The following is a 21,320-nucleotide window of genomic DNA, read 5'->3' as shown; positions in this document are numbered from 1 at the left end:
AGAGAAAGCAAACCAACTCAATATAGATTTTATTGTAATTCAGCATTGCATATTTAGACATAAATATAAACATAAACATACATAAACATATTGCTTCATTAGCCCCTAGGAAAGAGGAAAATAGAATGATTATAATAGAGGTGCTTGTTTAAAAATGTTTTTGCATTGCATTTTCCTGATACACATGAGGTAATTTTGAAAAAATTAAATAAAATATAGGGATCACTGAGGGAATAACCTAAATAACAACCCTTTTGCTTTGTTCATTTCTGTCTACAAAGTGTCTTCGTTTTAATCTCACTCAGTCACATAGTTGTGTGTAATAACATCAAGGGTGTATTGTCATTGAAGGCATATCCTCAAAGAAAAAGTGCAGTCTGTTGTTAAGACTTGGTGATGTTTTGAATCTACTGTATATTTTTGCTGACAGTCTAATAACTGCTGACTTGGATTTGCACTGTTGCATTCCGATATCAGTGTCTAATAATGACACACTATTTGCCTAATTGGGGGTTAAGTGTTAGGGTCAAACTGTTAAGCTAAGCTTACAGGTGAGGAAAACGAGCAGTGGCAGAGAAGCAGTCCTCCTACAGGTCAGTATTCAAGATGGGAGGCTTTCCGATATCTCATGCAGCAAATGCATTCCAGTTTTAATACATGTTAACTTAACCATTTGCTTCGGTGCTGTTTGTAGTTTAAAAACAAAGAAATGAACACTTATGAGCAGGATTGTAACATATGACACAAAAATATCTTTGCAAACAAATGTAGGCTTTAAATAATGAGCTGAAACTGTAAAGCTGTAAAGTATTAACAGCATGCAGCATACAGTGTGTTGATGACATCAAACAATTTGAATATTGTTTCCAGTCACACTTTCCTTTGACCTGAGATAATAAAGTCCTAAATTATGGAACATAGAAACCCCCCAGCCCAATCAACAGAAGTCACACACTTCTTATGAGTTATATTAACTGAACGTGTGGGAAATCACACTGGAAAATGGATCATGATGAATGAATGAATCATATTAAAAAGAAATTTAGCATTTAATCTAGCATTTAAGGCCAGGGTAAAATGGAAAGCCAATCATGACCAATTAATGTTGTGAAAAAATGGAAAGGGTAATGACAGCTCATTTAGATGAAAACTAAACACACACAAACCTACAGATTGTAAAAATGAATTAAGACTAAGACTAAACTGCTACATTTAATTGTATGCATTCATGACTTTTGATTTGGGAAATGAAAAATATATGTTAAGAGTGAGATTGATTTTTTTTAGTTTCTGCAGGGATAGATGGCCAAACAAATACAGCATGTTATTCTCGTATAGACCGACACTGGACATTTCTTCTTCGTGAAAAAGGTACAAACATGTCTCAACAGCATTCAGAGTTGGTGATAAACATGCAAAGTGTCAGAGTGCATTCCAAATGGGTGTAGTTTTGATGAATATTTCCATAATTCACAATGTTATTAGATATTTTACTATATAACTGTGCTAGAAACACAGTAGTAGCACTTTTGCGATTTCAAATGGATCAAACCTGGATCAAAAAGAGCAAGGGACAATGATGTAGGTACACTTAAAAAGAGGAAGAAGCAAAATAATATCAAGGGTTATGAGTAGAAACTAATAGACATGCAAATGTCTTACGACTGCATCTGTCTGTGGACACATCAGCTGTTAAAAGGAAATGTTTATAAATTTGTTTATAAAATCTTCAAAAGCTAACATCTGTTGTTTTACAGCTGCAAGTAGAGCTGCGTTTATATTTTAGTATTTCATACCCACTGGCCGTAGCATAATGCACTAATGTTCCATGTCCATTAAGTCTTAAACTTCCAGCAGCTATTGCTTTCTTGCCCTTTAGACGCAAAACCAGGTTAAAAAACAGCACTGAAATGATGGACCAGCCTTGTGGAAAATCTGGTCCACTACACATGAATGAGTGGGTTTGTAGGTTTGAATGGTTTTATTATGGCTTGTCAAGGCAGTGTGTTTGGTTCGGCAAAGTTACCATCTCCATCTGATAACACTCCACATAAGTAGCCCAGAAAAAGTGTTGAATTGGATCATGATAATCTGAATCCTGAGTTGCTGACATGGTGTTTAAAGACTAGAACAGGAAAGCATGAAAACCATATTGATGATTGAAGTTGTTATTATACAGTATGCTTGTTTATCATTCTCTATGATAATTTACTCTAAAATAATTTGTCATATGTATGCTTTTTTTCAGGGTTTGTCACTTTACATTTGTAAACATTGATAAGCAAAATCAATAACATGCTTTAAGTACATTTTATCTTATTAAATATGCTCCTGCAGTACAAAATTTCAGTGTGCAACTTGTTTTCTAAAATAGGCTCTCTGTTGTAACTATTCGAAACCAATAAAACCTGAATGTACAACTCATAGACATATGACTTCCAAACATGGGGTGTAGGGACTTAGAATAAGACCTTAAAGTTACTTGAGGGTGCAAACACGTCCCTTTCACCACTTGGGTTTAGTTTGTTTTGCATAAGGAAATTTGCATGAGGTGAGCACGCCACCACCATCCTTCTGGTTTTTAAGTGGATGCAGCTTAGTGGAAAGTGGACAGATGCAAAGAGAAATAGTGTACGGCTGGGCTTGTATGCATTTATGTGTTCATGCTCAGTGGGTGCTGTTGGAGCTCCAGTCATAAGGGAGGAAGCTGACTTTGATCTTTCCAGCAGAAAGGACGCCCTGCAGGCTGGTCTTCTTCGGCGAGTCACCCATGTGCTCCAGTACCCACTTCAGCAACTACAAGAGAGAGAAGATAAAACATAGTGAGGTTAACAGTCAGGCTGAAGGATGAAAACATCAGTTTTTTTTTACTTGCTGATAGCATTGCAGTGCTTGAATGGTAACTGTAATTTGCAACAGTAGTTACACCTGGCAGCATCATTGGTAGACACAAGAGCTGATAATTAAATAGAAACTGAGCAAGTTTAAATGTTTTAGTTTGGAATCAATACAGACGCTGTTTATTCAGCATCTCTGTGTATACAGATAAAATATCTGGAGTTAATCCTACCTTCTCATCAGTGCCTCCAAAGTCAGCCTTGTACCACTTGAATATCTGACTGAGTCGCACTTCTCTTTTCCCAGAATCCACCACACAAGCGTCATCGTTCTCCAAGAAGGCTTCAGCTGCTGTGCGGAGCTGGCTGTCAATGTCCTGATAGGATTGAGTAGACTTGATTTCAGACCATTTAAGCTCTTAGTATCACCAGATACGTTGGACAATGAATGTAGGTCACTGTGCCCAGTATATTCTCATCACTTAAGACTAATTATATAATAAAAACACAGCAGCAGAACTGAAAGCTGCTCACCTGTGGAGTGTATGTTTTAATAGGTGGGCAGCCCTTTGCACCACAGTTCAAGGCAAAATGAATGAGGGGCTCAGCGTCTGGGAGAGCCACCTGGTGGAAGACAGGAGAAATGACATTTACTTACTCTAAAGAATGCTGTTACAGAGTGAGTGAAATGTTTAGTTGAGATTTGACAGAATGTCTGAATACCTGTAGCCGCGGGTCTGTTTTGGAGAAGGGCCTTCGAAGCTGCGCAACACCTTTTCTGTTCCCTCTCAGAACACCGTTCTCAATGTCCTGTAATGTGAACACTTCTCCTCCAATCAGGTAACTCACATAGTTGAAGAACTACAAAATGGTACAGAAACAAACTTTGAATGCATATTGGGGAAAAAAAGGAAATATCTAATATCAGAGTGTAGCTATATGATCTTACTCGGTATCTTTGCCACATGTTGGTGGGGGCCCCCAAGCGCAGGTACCCGTGGATCACCAAGGCATTGTAGATGTTGATGAAGAAGGCCAGCTTCTCCTCCCGGCTCAGTGAAAGCAGCTCCACTCTCTGCAGCTGAATGGATAGCTCACAGTACCGCTCAAATGCAGGGTTCACTGACATGCCTTTGTAGTCTACAGACTGCAGGAGCAAGGAGAACACATACGTACATTCAATTTCTCCAAGTATAGAAGACCAGAGCAACCACAAAACCACTTGTGCCAGTGTTTTAAACATACAATGTAAGATCATGACAAAAGATATCTTGAGAAAAAAAAAGGAAGAACATGTGTAATTAAGACCACAAAATGAAAACACAAGCTAAATCAGTGTGTGTAGCTATTTACTTTGTCTGTACACCTCAGAGGACCAAATAACCTACCCAAAGCAACAGTAGATATTGCATGCTACTGATTCACACATAAAACTTGCAGTTACTAAACAGACACGTGTACAGATGAAAACACTCAAGGAGTCAGAAGCCCTTCATAGTCACTGAGGGCATTACCTTGCCATCAGCAGAGAGATGCTCTGAGAACAGTTTCAGAATCATCTCCCGTAGAAGCAGAGACAGCTCAGCAGCTGAGAGAGAGAGAGAGAGAGAGAGAGGGAGAGAGAGAGAGAGAGAGAGAGAGAGAGAGATGGTTAATGTGCCATACATTTTATAGCTTTTGCTCGTGAGACAAACCAAACCACTATTTAAATGAGAAGAAAATTTACAGACTGCAACAGGGATCAGGCTAACCTTGAAGTAGTACAAATGAGATCATTACTGGGAAACATTACCTGCGAGAGACGAGAGTGCTGCAGATAAATTCAAGAGGGAAACGGCCAAGCATAACAACGCTGACACACTTAGAAAAGCAGTGATCATAATCACCTCAGTGCAGCACAGCACAGTTAGTTAGCCTCTGGAGGGGTGCAACATTCAGTGTCAAATACGACAATACAGAGCCAGGCAATATGCCTCACCACCACCGCAGAACAGAAACCTTTGAGAACTAATTAAAAGTTAACAAGTAGTAATCTGACAAAAGACGACACCAAACTGGCAGCAAAGCAGAACAGTTTTGAAATAGGGTTTGAATGATATATACATTTTCAGGCCAGTTTTTGCTGTCTTAGATATTTTATTTTGATATGTGTTTTTGCATTTGGTATTAGTATTTCTAATTTGACAATTAACATGAAAAAACAGCAACATGAGAACGACACAAACAGTGGGGAAAAACCAATCAAAATATTGCATCAGTTCTATAAGCCAATTTTACAACAGAATGGGACCAAATTTACAAAAGTGTTTGTTATACAATATATTATCAAACATACTGCACAATGTTTGAACAAATACAAACTTCAACATCCACTCATTAGCTTTTTCTGGAGCTTCTGACTGTATTTTTTGGCCTTCATCTGCTGGTGGAGTTTGCTCAGTTGTCATGGTGACAACTATAGCGACTGAGCAAACTTCATCTATTGATGAAGACTGAACTGAATTTTAAAGCTCTGCAAAAAGGTAGTAAGTGGACCTCAGGTTATGTTTTTTTCCCACTTATTTTAAAAATACTACAGATATTTCCAAAGTATAGAATAGACCTTTATACTCATACTGCATCACAACCATTATAGAGCATTTTATTTTTTATCAGGCATATATATCATTAACCCCTACTTCAGTTCTTACCACTATAAACTTCACTGTCAAAATACATAAACCCAGGCAAATCCAAAAGGCCAGCAGCCAAGAAGGAACAGAGGTTAGAGAGTCCTGAAGGACAAGACTCAGCATGAACCTGGAATGCAATCTGTGTAAGCCTGGTCCAGTCCTGACCTACCCTGTATGGGACTGCAGGCTGCAGTCTGTCCTGCATTGAGGGCTGAATGAGGGTCATCCTCCAGCAGCCTGTACAGTGTTTCCATGGTGTCTTTCCCCTCTCCAAAACTGCCATCCTGCTGCCCACAGCCACGCACACTGACCATGTACTTCTTCTGCAACAATGCCTGGCCAGTGTTAAAGGCCTCAGCCCTGGCTAGCACACACATGGCCACAGTCAGTGGGGTACAGTTCTGGATCTGACTGAAACTTTATATGAATCAGGACACTTTTGAGATGATTTAATGAGTTTCCAGACTGTTCCAGTAACATCAACAAAATCAAACCACCACAATACAAACAGCCTGTTTTACTGCAGGTCTGCAGCCTTACTTACCCATGTCCTTCTCTTTCTGCAGCCAGTCAACCAGCTGATCGCCTGAGAAGCTCTTTTTGTACAAAGTCAGCCCCTTCCTATGATTGCCAATCACACTGCCATGTTTGAAGTCCTCTACCAGGTCAGCCAACTCATCTCTCTCACACGTAAACTCTTTGAGGGCAGGAATATGCCAGGCCGCACATGTACAAACAAACAGAAATACACATGTTCACACCCACATGTAAAACAGAAAATGTGTCTTGTTAGCAGAAAAGGGATCACTCAAATTGGGCCAGGTCATAGTTTTCTTTTACTCCAACACAGGTGCTAAGTTGAAAAATGAAAATATGGCTGCACCTTTCAGAAAAATTTGTATTTTCTACATAGATGGATCAGTGCACAGGTTCTACATATGGAAGCTAAATATAAGGCTTTATCCAAATAATATCAGTATGACAGGACACCCTCAGTATTTGCAGGCACCTTGCTACCAAAACATGGCTGCTACTCTGCCATTAACACTTACTGTCAAGTTACTGTGGCTGTGGGAGGCTTACAGGCTGTTGTGGCCACACCACAATGGCAGCACTTTGAATTACCTTACTATTTGATCTTGATTCTCTATCATTTATGATGATGTTGCTAACATTACATCAAAGCTAACACTGAATTTTAATATGTCTCCAAAAACAGCTATATGTCCCCCAGTGGATAGAGTGTGTTTATAACTGGAGATTAGTAATCAAATGTAATGTGAGGCAGCCTGGTGCTGCTGGGCCCATCCAGTGTATCAACTTCCCTATATCAGCTGTCTAGGTTGGCTTCAGCCTACAGGAGATAAAATACACACACACACAAGTCCAAAGCATGTCCACATATGCTAGCACTATTTCATAACCACTCAGTGCTCTTGGCTCACCTTCTTACAAAGATGTCTATGCAAAACCAGCCCTCCTGACTCTGGTGCACTCCTCACTGCTGATCCATTTCACCATTTGACCACAGGCCACACCCATCCCAGACCAAACTATTTTGAAATGAATTTAGCTTCCAAACTAACATTTCACAATTAATCACCTTAAAGACAGAAAAAACTGCACAATAGTGATATAATTCGTTGTTCCCACAAAAAAGTACTTTTGCCAAAGAAACAATAAATCCCTCACCTCTATCAGTCTCCCTAGCTGAGTCCTCTGACTGATTCTTCTCTGGTAGTGGTGGAGCATCTGCTGGAAGAGGCTCCTCCTTGACCAGATTCACCAACCTCTGCAGCTCCTCAGGAGCCTGAGAGAGTGAAACAGATCAACACATACATACAAGTTTAAACACAATTGTGAATACAATTAGGATTTTTTTGACACTTCAAAAAGTGGCACTGCACTATATTCACTGGGTGTGTCTCACCAGTTTCTGCAGGTCATCATTTCCCCCGATGTGAACGTTGTTAAAGAAGATCTGGGGGACTGTGCTGCGGCCTGTCAGCTCCTTCACTCTGGTTCTCAGCTCCGGATGTCTACCTACGTCCACGTCACATACAGGTACTTCAAAACGCCCTAGGGTGGCCTTAGCCTGGATACAGTGTGGGCAGCCCTGGATGGAGTACACTGTTACCCGGCCCAGAGCACTGCTCTCAAACTCCCCCATCTGCAGCCATAATGGTGAGATGAGAGACCCAAGAGTTTTAAGCTTTAGCGGTCCAGAGAAAATTGGCTGAGCTCTATGCATTCAATAATCATCTCTTTTGAATGTGCACAGTTTGACCAATTTATGCAAAAACACTTAATCCCTAATATTCCTCTTACAGCCGTTAGCTATAGAGCAAGAGGGTGCTGTATCCAACATATCTCCAACATACTCGCATTGTATGGCATGTATGTTGATGTGTAAGTGCATACTGTATGTGTTGTTAATTCATGTAGTATTTATGTGCATAGATTACTTGAAATAAATTATTAAGAGAGGTGAATATGAGGAGTTCAGGATCTCTTTTTGCCTCACTTGAAATGATAAATGATTGGCATAATTTCCTTCCTGCTCTTCTCTGAACATTTCCTTGTGTTGAAAGCAGGCGACTGTGATGTGTGTTTCAACTATGTGAAATGTTAGTAACTGACGTTTTATGAAATAAACCAGTGGCACAGTTCCTCATTCACTCTGACACAGTCAATATTAGTCTTATCAAGTGCTGGATTAAACTGCACCCATTTCATTGTGTAAACATGGGTCAAGGTCCAAGGCTTTGTCCCGATTTCTAAACAGTTTTGTCTCTTTGAGAGAGTAAGTATAATAGTTGGTGTAATTACATAAGAAATGTTTCTCACTCATTCGCATGCATGAAACATCCCGGACAGAATTCACAACAAAATTTCTTAATGATTGGTTTAGCACCGTTTTCTACATGCAAATATATCACCATATTCACCTGCAAGTTGTGTATATTTTAAGAACAGTGTTAATTATGATGTGTCTCAATCTTTTACTGACTGTTTAACCGACCAAACTGACAACAATATTTAAATCACTGCACAACATGAGTGAATATTTAACGCTAGATATAGTATTAACCGCACACAACCTTAGCCATATTATGGGACAGCGTTTCCTCATGTGAATATATCCGCAAATAACAACAATAATAACGTTACATTACCTTTCCGTGTTTAACTCCCTTCCTTCAAACGGGAGTAAAATATTGAGTAGCACAACTGATCCTCTTAGTCCTGTTAATTAAACACATTAGTTAATGAATAAGTCTAAGGTCGCTTATCTTGCAAGTAAATTAGCCAGCCGCACTGACAGTACATCATCTCGACTGCGCAGGCTAGCACATATTAGCTGCTACACGGCTGCTGGTTGTTAAGCTAGCTATGTTGTCGTGGTGCCTTCATTTGCTCCTCGTAAACTTGAAAAGCTGGCATTGTTGACTATAAATCACAATGCCCATATCGCTATTACAAATACAAAACAGTAATATGTTATGACATGACACCAGATGAATCCCAAAATAGGCTCAATTCTGTCTTTAAAAACTCCAATAAAACGTATTAAAAAAAATCTTACCTGACCATAAAGGAATTACCTTAAGTTGTATCAGTAGCTTGTACCAGTTTATCCTAAAAGGCATAACATGAGATGTGGTTCAGTATATTTATGCTTCTCACACCCTCCTCACCCAGACTGGTCCTGCCCAGGATCCTTTGCCCCAGTACACTGTCACCCCTGGACTTCTGCCACCAGTGTCTGTTAGATAGCTGAGCCCCAACCCTGTTTGTATGTTGTCAAGCCAAGGCTGCACTTGTGTTTTCAATGTAATGTTTGTTATCTGATTACTCCAAGAAACATGATGTCATATTAATATGTTCAGTGTTCAAATTTAGATTAAACTGTGAATTAATCAGCTATATCCTGGAGGTTGCCTGACTTGTGTTCAGATGTTTGTGGAGTGAATTGCAAGCAGCAAAGTAATTGGTAAAACAATCAGCACAAGGAATTTGACCTGAAAAACAGGGATTTATAACATCATTAAACTAGAGTGAGCTCAGAGTTAATCTCAACATATATTATTGTTACTATATTTTTCTCATTCTTCTAATTACATTGATCAAAAACTTTATTTAAAAAAAATTATCAGTACTAACATATGTATCATATATATGTCACAGGTTCAATGATATGACATACAGTCTATGTGAAAATAATTTCAAATTTACAAAAAAACTAATATAAGCCGTTCGCTGTTCGTCCGTATTTCAACCGAAGACGCCAATATTTCCTACAGCCGTAAAGGCAACAAAGGCCCTCTTTGTCTTTTGCTCGCTGTACTGTGGCGCTGTAGCAACCACGGCTCTACGCGGAACGCTTTCTGAATGATACTTGTTCCTGTACGGACAAATTTCAAGCAGGACGCTAATGGACGAAGGGATCCTCAAGTTTTCATTTAGGGGTGTCAAAGATGTCAGGACTGTCAGAAACAGAGCGTGCCGGGTGTGCAGAGATACTGAAGTTGATGTCTAACAGTGACTTACTGTCACTTAGTGACACAGTCACTAATAAGTTGATAGTTGTGGAAAATATCAGCGGTAAGTTTTTCGTCTGTACCGAAGAGCAGGATAGCTAGAATACCATTAATTACATGATATTTGTTCTAATGTCGATAGACGTAAATAGTTAATGTGATACATATGAGTTCCGTATCACATTATTTAAAACATAATACGAGACATTGTGAAAATATTCATAGTTATAGTTCCATAGCCTTTCAATGCGCTGCTGTCGTATCCCACCAACACCAAACAGACCGTAGTGGGAGGTAGAAAACTGCCACACCTTCTGCAGAAACGCGGAGGTTTTAAGAAAGTGAAGCCGTAGGGGTCATAAAATCCTCTGTAGGACCTCAGTGAGTCACAAAAATCTCTCAGTCGTGAACTAAGATACATGTCATGTGATTGCCAATAGAGAACAACTGAATTCCTAGTTTCAGATTGGTTTGAGCTGAACTTTCAGGTGAACATAACATCCCTCTGCCTTAAGGAAGTCATGTTCAGGTGGTGAAACCACAAAATAATCTTGTGCCTGATGTTCATCTCTTCATACAGAGGCTACAGCATCAATTCTGTCCTTCAGTAGAAATGCAGAGGAACTCCTGAGAAGGAAAAAGGTTCATCGTGACCTCATTTTCAAGTACCTGGCCAAAGAGGGGGTGGCAATGCCCGTCAACAGTGAGAAACACCAACTGGTGAAGAGAACGCTGGAGCTTTGGTTGTCAGGCAAGGTACAGGGACAGGAGGCTAAGTTACTTGGTCCTATCATGCTGACATGGGTGAATATATGGAGAATATTTAAAGGTCAGGTGTTGACAACCGCATATTAAGGCAGATTAAGAGATGGGTAACTTGAAGGATGCTTGGAATAATATGATAATAATCATGATTTCTTAAATCAGTTGTGTACAGTTGCTGCTCAGTACATTTTTAAATAATCTGCAGACAGTTTGAAAAAGGTAATAGTAGTCTGTATGACGTGTTATTGGGATGTATCTACTAAAAGGTACTTGAGGCAAAAATTTGCTGTCTGTTTGAGAACACCAACAACTTATAATTTCTTTAAGGCTGCGGTTGATGAACCTTGTCGAGGAGCGACATCTGATGCCACATACTTGAAGTTTGAGGTGGGCTTTGACCCACAGGTCCTCGGCCAGCAGTTCTGCCAGTGGTTCTTCCAGCTCTTGAACAGTCAGAACCCCTCACTGGGCCAACAGCCTCAGGACTGGGGACCACAACACTTCTGGCCAGACGTGAAGCTGTGTCTCCTCTCTAGGTAAGAACATCATTAACACTTCAGTCAGCCATCAGCTACTGATGGTGTTTGGTGATGTTTGCTTTCCAGTGTTCACAGAACTCGTGTCATTCTAATCAGAGTTTTGCTCAGTTTTTGTTCTTTACAAATTGGCTTAAAGGACAGCATTGTAAGGAGTAATATGTTCGATCTCTTGCTGAATTATGAGACACTGAATTATTGCGGTTGAAGACTTTATACATAGGCTTTTAATTTAATCACTTCCTTTTTTATTGTATTAATTTGCAGCATTTTCAATTTTCAGTTTCATTACAGCTAAACTGAAAAAAATTTCTGCACATAAAAAGTGAAAATAAGACTAATTTGAAATATGCAATAATCGCATAAAAATTGAACAGTGAGGGAAAAACAACCCAAAACCAAACTCTGATGACAGAGTGGGTCTTTCTTTCCCAGAACTGACAGTGAACAAATAGATGAGTTCCTGGGTGCTGAACTGGTTAGTCGTCGTCTCCTGGCCTTAACCAGGGAAGAACATCTCCTCCTCAGCCCCAACCTGGAGCCCCGTGGCCTTAGGGCCCTCGCCTCCCCACATGGCTTGGTGCTGGTGGCCGTTGCGGGAACCATCCACAGAGATGCAGCCTGTCTGGGCGTCTTTGAGCAAATATTTGGCCTCATCCGCTCCCCGCTGGAAAATAACAGCTGGAAGATCAAATTTGTCAATCTGAAAATCAGAGGGCAGGATGCTCTGGGCGACACAGAGGTGACTGCGCCTGCCTTGACTTATAACTCCAGTGAACTGCAGCTTCTCTGCAGTTGATGACACTCTTTCTTTTACCCTCTCTACTCATCACTCACCTAACTTGCCCAAGCACGTTTACCCAAGACATTGTTTTCAAAGACTGGGAACAGCAGACGAACAGTCAGGTCAGGTTGTAAAGGTAGGTGGACACTGTTGCATCTAAATCTTGGGAGGCATATTGATGATGTAACATAAAAAAAATGGGAAAAGGTTTCCTTATTGTTTTTCTGCTTTGCAGAAAATGTAACTCCCTGCTGCTTTGTATTGTGGAAACAGTTTGCTTCAAATATACTGTACTTTAATGCAAAGCATATTGTGCTTTGGTGGCCTGTGCCTTTTGTAAGATAAAATATAAATACAGACATGCTCTTGTAAATATGTATCATATCAAATATACAGATTTATTAACACTTGTGTACATGTGTGTTTTATGTATATATCAAATACAAAAATGTATATATGTGCATATCAAAATATCTAAAATGTAATATATCCCCTATCATTTCTATCTTTACATCAACTGATGCTGTAGTTGATGGTCCTGAAAAATCAGTATAATCACATCACCACATTGTCAAGAAAAACACACCTTTTTTGTGACAATGACAGTCACTGTCTGATATCATACTTTTTTTATGGTTAAAATGGCATGTGACAAACACCCCATGTATGTATGGGTCCAGCCTCTACTCGGAACAGCTGAGAGTCTGCATTTTGCTGTTAGGAATGAAGACAACAGCTGGTCCTCTCTCCTCAATGCATGCAGTACAGTGCAGTACAGGAGGACCAGCCTCATCTGTTCTACAGGACAAATTTCAGAAAGATCAGGGTGATGAGGGTAAGAACCAGGAGTCAGGGGAGTCCAGCCTCTTCATCATTAACGCACAACCGATGAGAGGCCTTGACTGACTCCATCAGTTTTGGAAATACAAGATTCATCCCCAAAGTAGCTTTTCCTTTCTCACTGGTATTCTTAGCTTCATTTTAGCCACAAAATACAGCATTTTCACTGATATACGGCCCCATTAATGCGACAAAACTAAATAATTCATCCACAATACGTTTCACAAGCTCCAAATGGACTCCTTATTAATGAAGTGGCTCTGGTTTTCCATTGATTCTACTTTGTCATCCTAGTCAGGGCATATAGGGTCTGGTGGGGCACACATACTGGAGTATGCCAGTATGACTCTGTGGCTTTGGTGGGAAATGTTACATGTGGGAAATTATTCTTGGCAGCTGCTTTCAAAGGCCCCTGGAATAGCTAATATCTGTGACTGTATGGGTCGGTGCTGCATGGCCCTTTGTGCTTTACTGGGCCATAGTTGTGGTGAGGGGAAACCACTGCAGCCATTGATCTCAGCCTGTTCACCTCTCAGAAGGAATAATAACAAGCTGCTCGCCTTCTGTCTTTATGGCACTTGGCTTCTCTCTGTTTTAATAAGCGGTTTGGCCACGGGCACAGCTCTGACGCACGGGTTAAAAAATACCACTGCAGTGGCGTCTGGTGATGGTTTTGACTCCGAAGAACTTTTTTCCTTTTCTTTTTCTTCCCTTCCTCTAATAGGGAAGTGTGTTTCTCATAAAAAAACATGCTAAAACTTAGATCCAGGCCCTTTGAAATAGCTTATGGGCGGTGAGCCATGGAGACTGCTGCTTTAATTATCAATTTTTTCCACTTTTTATTTTGATTGAGACTGATTGGATGTTAGTTTTGCTCTCAGAAACAGCCTCATTAGTTATCAAAGATTACTTTATTAAACGCATCGTGCTATAGCTATTTTTCACTCTGACAATCTGATTAACTTTAATGCCTGTGGGTTTTTTTTAAAAAACGTCTACAGCAGTAATTCTAAAAGTGGGTTTTGGTGACACCCAAGGTTTTGTCAGGGATTTCAATGGGTCCTTGAAGTGGTTCCAGGCATTTTATACAAAATGAGGAGTAATCTCATCTGGATATTATTCCCTTTCACCATTAACTTCCAGCTTATAGAAGAGACATTTACTCAATACTATCACAAATTTCTCCATTTGGGTTTGTTTTAGGTAAGTAATTATAAGGAAGAACTTTGCTAATTTACTAATTTTACACTGAGCTTTTGAAATGGCATATATTTTTGCAGAAAATACTATGCTTAAATTTTTTTATTTTGTTGGTCAGTGATAAGTCAACATGATTTGACCTTATGACAATGTGAGGCCAGAAGAGGGCAGACAAGCTACACCAGAGAGAAGGAACACTTTGATCCCTGGCCAAGAAAAGAAAAGGAAAAAAAAATCCTTTTAACACTATTACATGAGGAAACTCATCAACTCCTAAGAGCAATATGAGCAAGCTGATGTTACCAGGCAATTTCTATCTGGCCACAGCCATGAGGAAAACTGTAAATTTTTCGAGTTTGAATTGTTCTCCATTAAAGTAATGGGGCTCTAAAAAGAGAGACGCGTTAAACTGTTGCCTTTCATAGGCACAAGAGCACGTATTTCACAGGTTATTGAAGTGTCAGTAATTTATCGGTACTCGTGACGGTGTCAGAGACAGCTATAACACAATACTCTCTGCAGTCGGCACTCTGAGAACAATAAAGAACAGGATTTATGAATGGGAAGAGAATCAATCAGTGGGCAATGATATTTCTCCTGCTGACAAAACATGTTAGGAGGAGAATTCAATCAAAGTTTGACTGAGTTGTTTTGTCATTTTGTTGGACTTGCCCTCCAACCCAGCAGTGTTTCATAAACCAGTACACACTAAAGCTGCACTGAAACAACCACATAACTCACAGAGGAGGGAATGAGGTCAACAGTGTTTGGCATTGGTGTTAAAGCCACAATCCACAATTCTCCAACCTTTTTAGTTTATCTTTTGCTGAAGAGGGGTTATGTTTCTACTTTTTGTTTGGGTAATAGAGCTAATAGACTGCTGTGGCTTATTGCAAGGTTTATTTATTGGGATCTGATTTTTTCCACTGCTGTACTACTACATAAGAAAGTTAAGAATTCTTACATTTTAATTTGTTTTTAACAGAAATAGTGATGTTTTGAGTGTCCAAACATCTTTTTTTGTAATACCTGAAGAGAAAGACATTACATCACAATATGTAGCTCAGTCACTTCTTCCCACAAATTAGTGGTAATTTCCTGGAAAGGCCTACTTAGACTCCAGAAGTAATAACATTTACATTTAAAGGACATTACGCAAAGAGGGAATAAGTTCAACAACATTGTGTTATATGTAGAATCAGGTTTGGCCTCATGTTTGTTTGACCTTACATAACCTGTAAGTTCTTATTGGGAGTGGGACTGAGCCCATATTTTCTGTGGCATCACAGATTGCCCTTATAGCATATCTTTTCATTACATCCCCCCAATGTCTGAGCTGACATCATTGTTCCGTTTCAGCGCAAATTGGTTTGGACCGACGAGGCAGCCGTCACAGTTCATATCAGCCCCGCTCTTGGCCTAGCGGTGTATCCTTACACATGCATCATTATCTCACGTAAACAGTGGAAATGTGAGACCGCCAGGGGAACCAACGCCATTCAAAGCAACAAAGCGAGGGCTGAGTGAAAAGATCCTGGGCGGTGACACTCTCGTTTAGCGTCAATTAAAGAAAACAACAAGCAGAACCGTTTGTGAAGGCAGCTGTGTTTAATGTGTATATTTATACTGAAACAAACATCTATGCTTGAATGCATGCACCCAAGGATGTTTCAATCAGGAAAACATGGAGGGAACATAGGGGTAACAAAAATGTCCCTCACATTGAGATGTACTTGAGTTGAGCTTGCACACAATGCCCTCCCCCTGTCTCTCTCTCTCTCTCTCTCTGTTTATCTCTGTCTCTGTCTCTCACACATAGTAGCACCACTGTGCAGCTTTGCACTGAGTCCCTTTCGCATGTAGCACAGGGGCCACCAGTGAGGGCCTTCCCTTGGCTCTTGAACTAAACAGAGAAGACGGTGTTATCTGAATGCTGCCAGGAGGTTGTCAGCTCGTATTGGGTCGAGCTGACCGAGTGGCCAGTTGGCGGATGCATGTCGATGCCAGGCTCCCAGTGCCATCCCTCCGTGGACATCTGCTGTGTGTAGAAAAGCTGTAGACTTTGCCTGTGGTTGCATCTTAATCCTCCATCTCTTCGGCTCCAGCCATGCCTGGCCGAGCAAACCAGCAGCTCTGCTCGCGTTGCTTGTATTAATTGCCCTTGCTTGGCTCGCTGTTTGCTTCTGATTACACTCATTAATTTCAATTCCCCAGGAAGCCACCACCACCGTAGCTGCCTTTATAAAGGCTCACACACACACACTCACACAGACGTGGTTGGGAGGGCATAAATGTGTATTTGTATGGACATAACCTTGCATTTTATACATGGTGTGAAATATTCAACACTCTTTACATTGATTTTTTTGTCTGAGCATATTCTACACATTTGGCACACCCACATAACACTGCCATTATAGTTCAAAATGAGGGGGAGGCCTCTACAGGATAACTACATTTGGGTGTGTGGGGAAGTATGGGCAGTCCTCTGAATATTACACACCATCTGTCATCTTAAATCATTTTAATGTAGTTTTTTTATGTATCATATGCACAGATGCAAACATCCTCTGTGTCATCAGTGGCTTGCCATGTGTATGTTATTAGCAGCTGTGGTCTGTGTCTGTTTTTGACCCTGGCTATTCTCTTTTTGTAGAGCAGGGGACAAGAAGAAAGTTGCTTTGACCTGTTGGCCATAAGTCAGTGTCCTCATCCCAGCAGGTGGACCACATCTGGTAAAATCCCGACATCTGGGCTGGCAGGGTGGCCTCGTAATTAAGGCAGTTCTACAGACTTTGTTCAAAATTGGTAGGAAAAATCAATGTCAAGCCATATTATTACCTTTGACTCATTAAATTTTCAAGCTCACATGCAAACATTTCCACCCAGCAAATGTAACACAATTAGCTGAAGTACAACAGCTTAGTGGCAATACTGATGAGTAAATGTTAGATTTTAAACCTGTTCTTAATGAACACACATGACACTCACTGCGAGTGTGTATTGGACTTATGGTCCAATACAGAAAAGTATCAGGCAGTTTAAATATTTAAAAAAGAAACACTGGCTCACGATCCAGGATAAAACATTAGACCAACATGCAGTTTCAAAATTTGTGGCTGCATGCATGTGTGTGTGTATGTACTGAAATGTTTGCAGAGTGTATTTATCACCTACAGTACTATCATCAGCTTGTAGCTTTTAGTCATTTAAAGAGAGTGACATACCAAGTGTGGCGGCTGCTACTCCTCAGCAGCTAATAAGCCGACCTAAGGAGCAGTAAAACCCTCCCATAATGCCAAGCTGTGTGGCCTCTTGCCTCCTGTCACCCTATCACCTCAGAACCTAGGATTTTCTGGGAAAGCAGGGCTTCTGGGCTGACTCATCAGACAGCTGTACCTTAAAGGGCCTCATGGGGGCGTCACCCTGAGGGTCACCGCCCTGGGCTATGATTTGACGGCCAGGCACAAATAAAAACCCCTGAAGCTTGACAACTTCCTTGCTGAGCCCATGTAACCCAATTAGCGAACCAGTCCTCAGCCGGAGAAAATGAAAACATTCCGGACTTGAATTCCCAAGACGGCTGTATTCGTTTATTAAATCCACTGCTTGTTTCACCCTCTTCCTGCGATTTTCTAGGACTGATTTTAATGGTTCACCAAGGAGTGACTGAACAACTCAATGTCATGCCAGCAGGTTGCAGACAAGCCAGAGTACTTCACATCATTATGTTAACTTAATGTTATCTTATTAAAGGACATCCAGATAATGAACACAGATTGCATCAGCACTGTGGGTGCTAAAAGTCTGCATTACCCAGTGCATAGTGTAGGCCCTGTGGCTGAGGATGCTAGAGGGTGAAGGCAAGAATCTGTGCTCAAGAAGGTCATATTGATTGATAAAGCACCCTGTGGATTGGGCTGTGGATTGCTCAGCCCCCATTGTGTGTTTGTTCTGGGTTCTCAGACTGCTGCCTGAAGGCTCTGAACAACACAGCCAAGCAGAGAAAGACAGTGAAATCAATGGCTGTCTCACAAAGGGCTCTTTTGGGTTCTTCCCAATCATCTAAAGTGGCTCCCTTGGCACATCTACTTGCACCTACCTCCACTAAAAAATAGCATTATTTGTTAAAGATACTAGAGTTCAAGGGGGGTTAGAGAGTGCCTTCTGCACTAAAGCAGCAATCAATACCTGAAGAAAGATCCATTTCTCTCAGAAATAAAGGCATCCTGGCATTAGAAAGCCACTCGCAGACAGAAATACCACAAATTCCAGCCTGTGAAAGATGAGGATGATGAGGAAAGCATGTAAGGAAGGCTACATTTGCCTATTGAGACCAGGCCCCTCGTGTCTTCTCATTCCCTTGTGGACTTCTGACAGAGCCAGATAGGCCTCCTCACCACTGACAGCCAAATGTCCTCATCCATCCTCATCCAGGAGGCCCGCAGGCGTCATCAACCACGTCTAGATTTCCCCTGACGAAACCCCAAAGCAGAAGTCTCTTGCCCCAAGCCCAGCAAAGCGATGGAGCTGGGAGGATCCCTGTGGATCCTCTGTCAATATGTCATCATCTTCATAGCTGCCAGTTGGCAGCACACTGTAGTAACCCGCTGCAGATGTGTCAGCAAAATAGCGTCCATTTCATTATTATTATTTCTTTCCACTGAATATCCATTGCAGTACACAAACTTCTTCTTGATTCAGCTGTTAGGTCATAACTCAAGTAGCCCATGATGTGCTTCCCATTCTTGTGATGGAGAGGTATTTGTGATGATGAACAGGCACATGGGGGAACAGGCGCGTTTATTTTGTGCAAGAGGGGGACTCTTAGCCGAGCGGAGCTGTATCAGCAGACGTAAGCACTTATGGTCCAACCAAGCTATGCTGACAACACAATTTTAGCCGGTTTGGAGAACAAACCAACCATTTCATGGGATGATACACCTTTGATACAAATGTATTGCATGAATTATTTAGTTTTATCTTTGTGTGTGGAGCTGCATGGGGAAAATGTGAGGCTTTGGCTATAAACAAAAGTCTCTGTGTTACAGAAAAGACAGAGCTCACAAAAAAGAAAAGAAAAAAGAAAAGCATGTATGAGGCATCTAGCTCACAGACTCCTAATATTACCAACCAGCCCCCCACAGCAACCTTTTACAATTTGCAATAATAGTCTGCAACAATAACATCATACAGAAACAATATTTAGTCATTTAGACCAGAAAGTGCACTGTAAACATGAAGCACCATGCTAAAAGCCAGGAAATTAGAGCAATGTAATAGCCATTTGGAGAACAGAATCATACACAGTGGAACATTTCTGGGCTTCATATCATCAGCCTTCAGATGGTAATTGGCTATACTACATTTAGTGAGGGTCATAGAAAAAGTGACACAGGAATAAAGGGACAAATAAAGAAAGAGGGGAACAAGTGAAGGCTGACGTCTCCCCACAGAATCCCCAGCAGTATGTCCTTTCCCAGCAAATTACAGGAAATTGCAACTTTGCAGCTACTGCGATGAATGTATTCTGTGTGTCAAAGAGGAGAGCAGAAGTCTCCACATGTTGTCGTGACCTTCCCTAGGCTGTAATGTAATGCACAGCTAATAGGGGACAAGATGACTCTGAGATTTCATTTCAGGAGCAGCAGCGGTAATGGCAGAGATGATGATCATGACTGCATTACATACAATTGGATTTAAAACATTTGAGATATTTTGTTTACTTCCCATGTGATGCCAACAAATAAAGTTTTCTCCTAGCTCTGGGGCAAGCTAACTTTCCAACACTGACTTATATAGGATAATAACTATATTTAGTCTAGCACACAGTATCATAGGTTGAGAGAGTCAGAGGCTGCATGCGAGGTGACGTGTGTGACCTCTGACTGAGGAATGTTTTTCATTGCTCGGTCATCCATCTTCATTTTCTCCCGGTGGTTACTGTGCATACAGCATTAATTCAAACAACTTGAGGTGTTTGGATAGCTCGCTCCATCAGAGTAAATACACCCAAGCTGTCTGAAATGACGGTCCATCAGTCAAATTTGTTTCAATAAGGGATCAGGTTAACTTCATGTTATCACTTACTGTAACTGAACTTTCAGGGGTCACATTCTTCAGCTACAGAGAGTGTGGAAACGGCTTTTCAGGAATGATTCAGTCGATCTGAAGGTACTATAGAAAACACTCAGGTCCTCTATATTTTTACTAAATGTCATGTCAAGAAAATACACATCTGAAAAAAGAGAATTTAGTTCCCACTAAATTTGTATTTTTCCATCTTAAACTGTATGCATTTCCCTACATCAGTTTTACTATTGTTTTTGTTTTTTACATTACAGTAAAATTTAAAGCACATTTTAAGTGGCAACTTTAGCGGGAAGCATGCAAGAGTTTCTTTGATGCTGACATTAAACTAATTAATTAGGGATAATAACTCAATTATAATAGATTTTTAAGTGCATGCATTAGCAAGGACAGTCACAAATAGCAACAACTATGTGAATTTTGCTGGAAGTTACTGAGTGAAAAGATGTGCGACTTGCATTGGATGTTCTGTAAAATGAGACTTTTATAAATGCCTCTTTGTTGGTTGAACAGAGGAGCCACTGTTTGCAGCGTTTTTTCCTTTCAGTTTATCTGATATAAAGTCAACTGTCCTTCCTGCCTCTCTAAATCCTATAAATTCTGAGACACTAACAAAGTGGAGGAGCAGTCAAATCAGCGTGTTCCAGCAGCAGTCGATGGCCAGCCTCACTAGGATGCTGATTGACATTTTATATAGCGCCTGCAGTTTAGTGGTATTGATGGCATTCAATTTAACTGTATATTCTTTTAATAAAGGTGCTGGCTGATGCCTGGTGCTTTCAAAGTGCTCTTTAAGAGACAGTGAGATGCAGGGAAAGAGAGGGAGACTAAAAGAAGGTCAGAGTAGATGTGCTTTCTCTGAAGCAATTACTGGCTTTTTTCCACTTAGCTGCGTAAACACAGTATTTGAACAAAGATGTGTTTTTATTATTTGACTCGTAATGATGTAATGACTGTTCGGTTAAAATGCTTATTGCAGTCCAGGAACCCTGAATACAATGAGTCCCATACTGTTCACCCAACATTGACTTGAACACCTCACCACCTTGCTGCGA

General features: G+C 40.6%; 2 protein-coding genes across 7 annotated transcripts; one reads left to right on the top strand and one right to left on the bottom strand.

Annotated features, from left to right (window-relative positions):
• Positions 1-12: 12 nt before the first annotated feature.
• Positions 13-9,232, bottom strand: zgc:152951 (uncharacterized protein LOC569013 homolog). 6 transcript variants are annotated; one of them, XM_018701653.2, is made up of 12 exons: positions 9,096-9,219; positions 8,686-8,755; positions 7,440-7,679; positions 7,202-7,319; positions 6,054-6,206; positions 5,679-5,873; positions 4,352-4,425; positions 3,787-3,984; positions 3,561-3,698; positions 3,372-3,461; positions 3,071-3,214; positions 13-2,796 (listed from the first exon to the last, which is right to left on the bottom strand). In XM_018701653.2, the coding sequence occupies exons 3-12, from the start codon at positions 7,677-7,679 to the stop codon at positions 2,668-2,670; spliced, it is 1,479 nt and encodes a 492-aa protein (XP_018557169.1). In that variant the 5' UTR covers positions 8,686-8,755; positions 9,096-9,219; the 3' UTR covers positions 13-2,667. The 6 variants fall into 6 exon arrangements, with proteins under 6 accessions (XP_018557169.1, XP_018557170.1, XP_018557168.1 ...); XM_018701654.2 differs by having other exon boundaries at positions 9,115-9,212; XM_018701652.2 differs by lacking the exon at positions 8,686-8,755 and having other exon boundaries at positions 9,115-9,227.
• Positions 9,233-9,903: 671 nt separating this feature from the next.
• lg1h3orf38 (linkage group 1 C3orf38 homolog) lies at positions 9,904-12,542 on the top strand. Its single transcript, XM_018701658.2, has 4 exons — positions 9,904-10,114; positions 10,631-10,806; positions 11,143-11,351; positions 11,787-12,542. Exons 1-4 carry the CDS (start codon positions 9,988-9,990, stop codon positions 12,148-12,150), a joined length of 876 nt encoding a protein of 291 aa, XP_018557174.1. The 5' UTR covers positions 9,904-9,987; the 3' UTR covers positions 12,151-12,542.
• Positions 12,543-21,320: the final 8,778 nt, after the last annotated feature.

The sequence above is a fragment of the Lates calcarifer genome, linkage group LG1, assembly GCF_001640805.2.
Source record: "Lates calcarifer isolate ASB-BC8 linkage group LG1, TLL_Latcal_v3, whole genome shotgun sequence".
In the NCBI taxonomy this organism is placed as follows: domain Eukaryota; kingdom Metazoa; phylum Chordata; class Actinopteri; family Centropomidae; genus Lates; species Lates calcarifer.
Note: the sequence above shows the minus strand (reverse complement) of the source record. Positions and strands in the feature narration are given on the sequence as shown.

Bases quoted from the DNA above. Each gene is read 5' to 3' on its own strand.
- zgc:152951 (XM_018701652.2), bottom strand. From the start codon at position 9,159: ATGCCTTTTAGGATAAACTGGTACAAGCTACTGATACAACTTAAG. The intron at 3,699-3,786 runs GTAAGATCATAT...ACCATTTTGTAG, and splicing joins ACATGTGGCAAAGATACCGA to TTCTTCAACTATGTGAGTTA. The intron at 3,215-3,371 runs GTGAGCAGCTTT...CAATCCTATCAG, and splicing joins TTAAAACATACACTCCACAG to GACATTGACAGCCAGCTCCG.
- lg1h3orf38 (XM_018701658.2), top strand. From the start codon at position 9,988: ATGTCAGGACTGTCAGAAACAGAGCGTGCCGGGTGTGCAGAGATACTG. The intron at 10,807-11,142 runs GTACAGGGACAG...AATTTCTTTAAG, and splicing joins AGCTTTGGTTGTCAGGCAAG to GCTGCGGTTGATGAACCTTG. The intron at 11,352-11,786 runs GTAAGAACATCA...TTTCTTTCCCAG, and splicing joins AAGCTGTGTCTCCTCTCTAG to AACTGACAGTGAACAAATAG.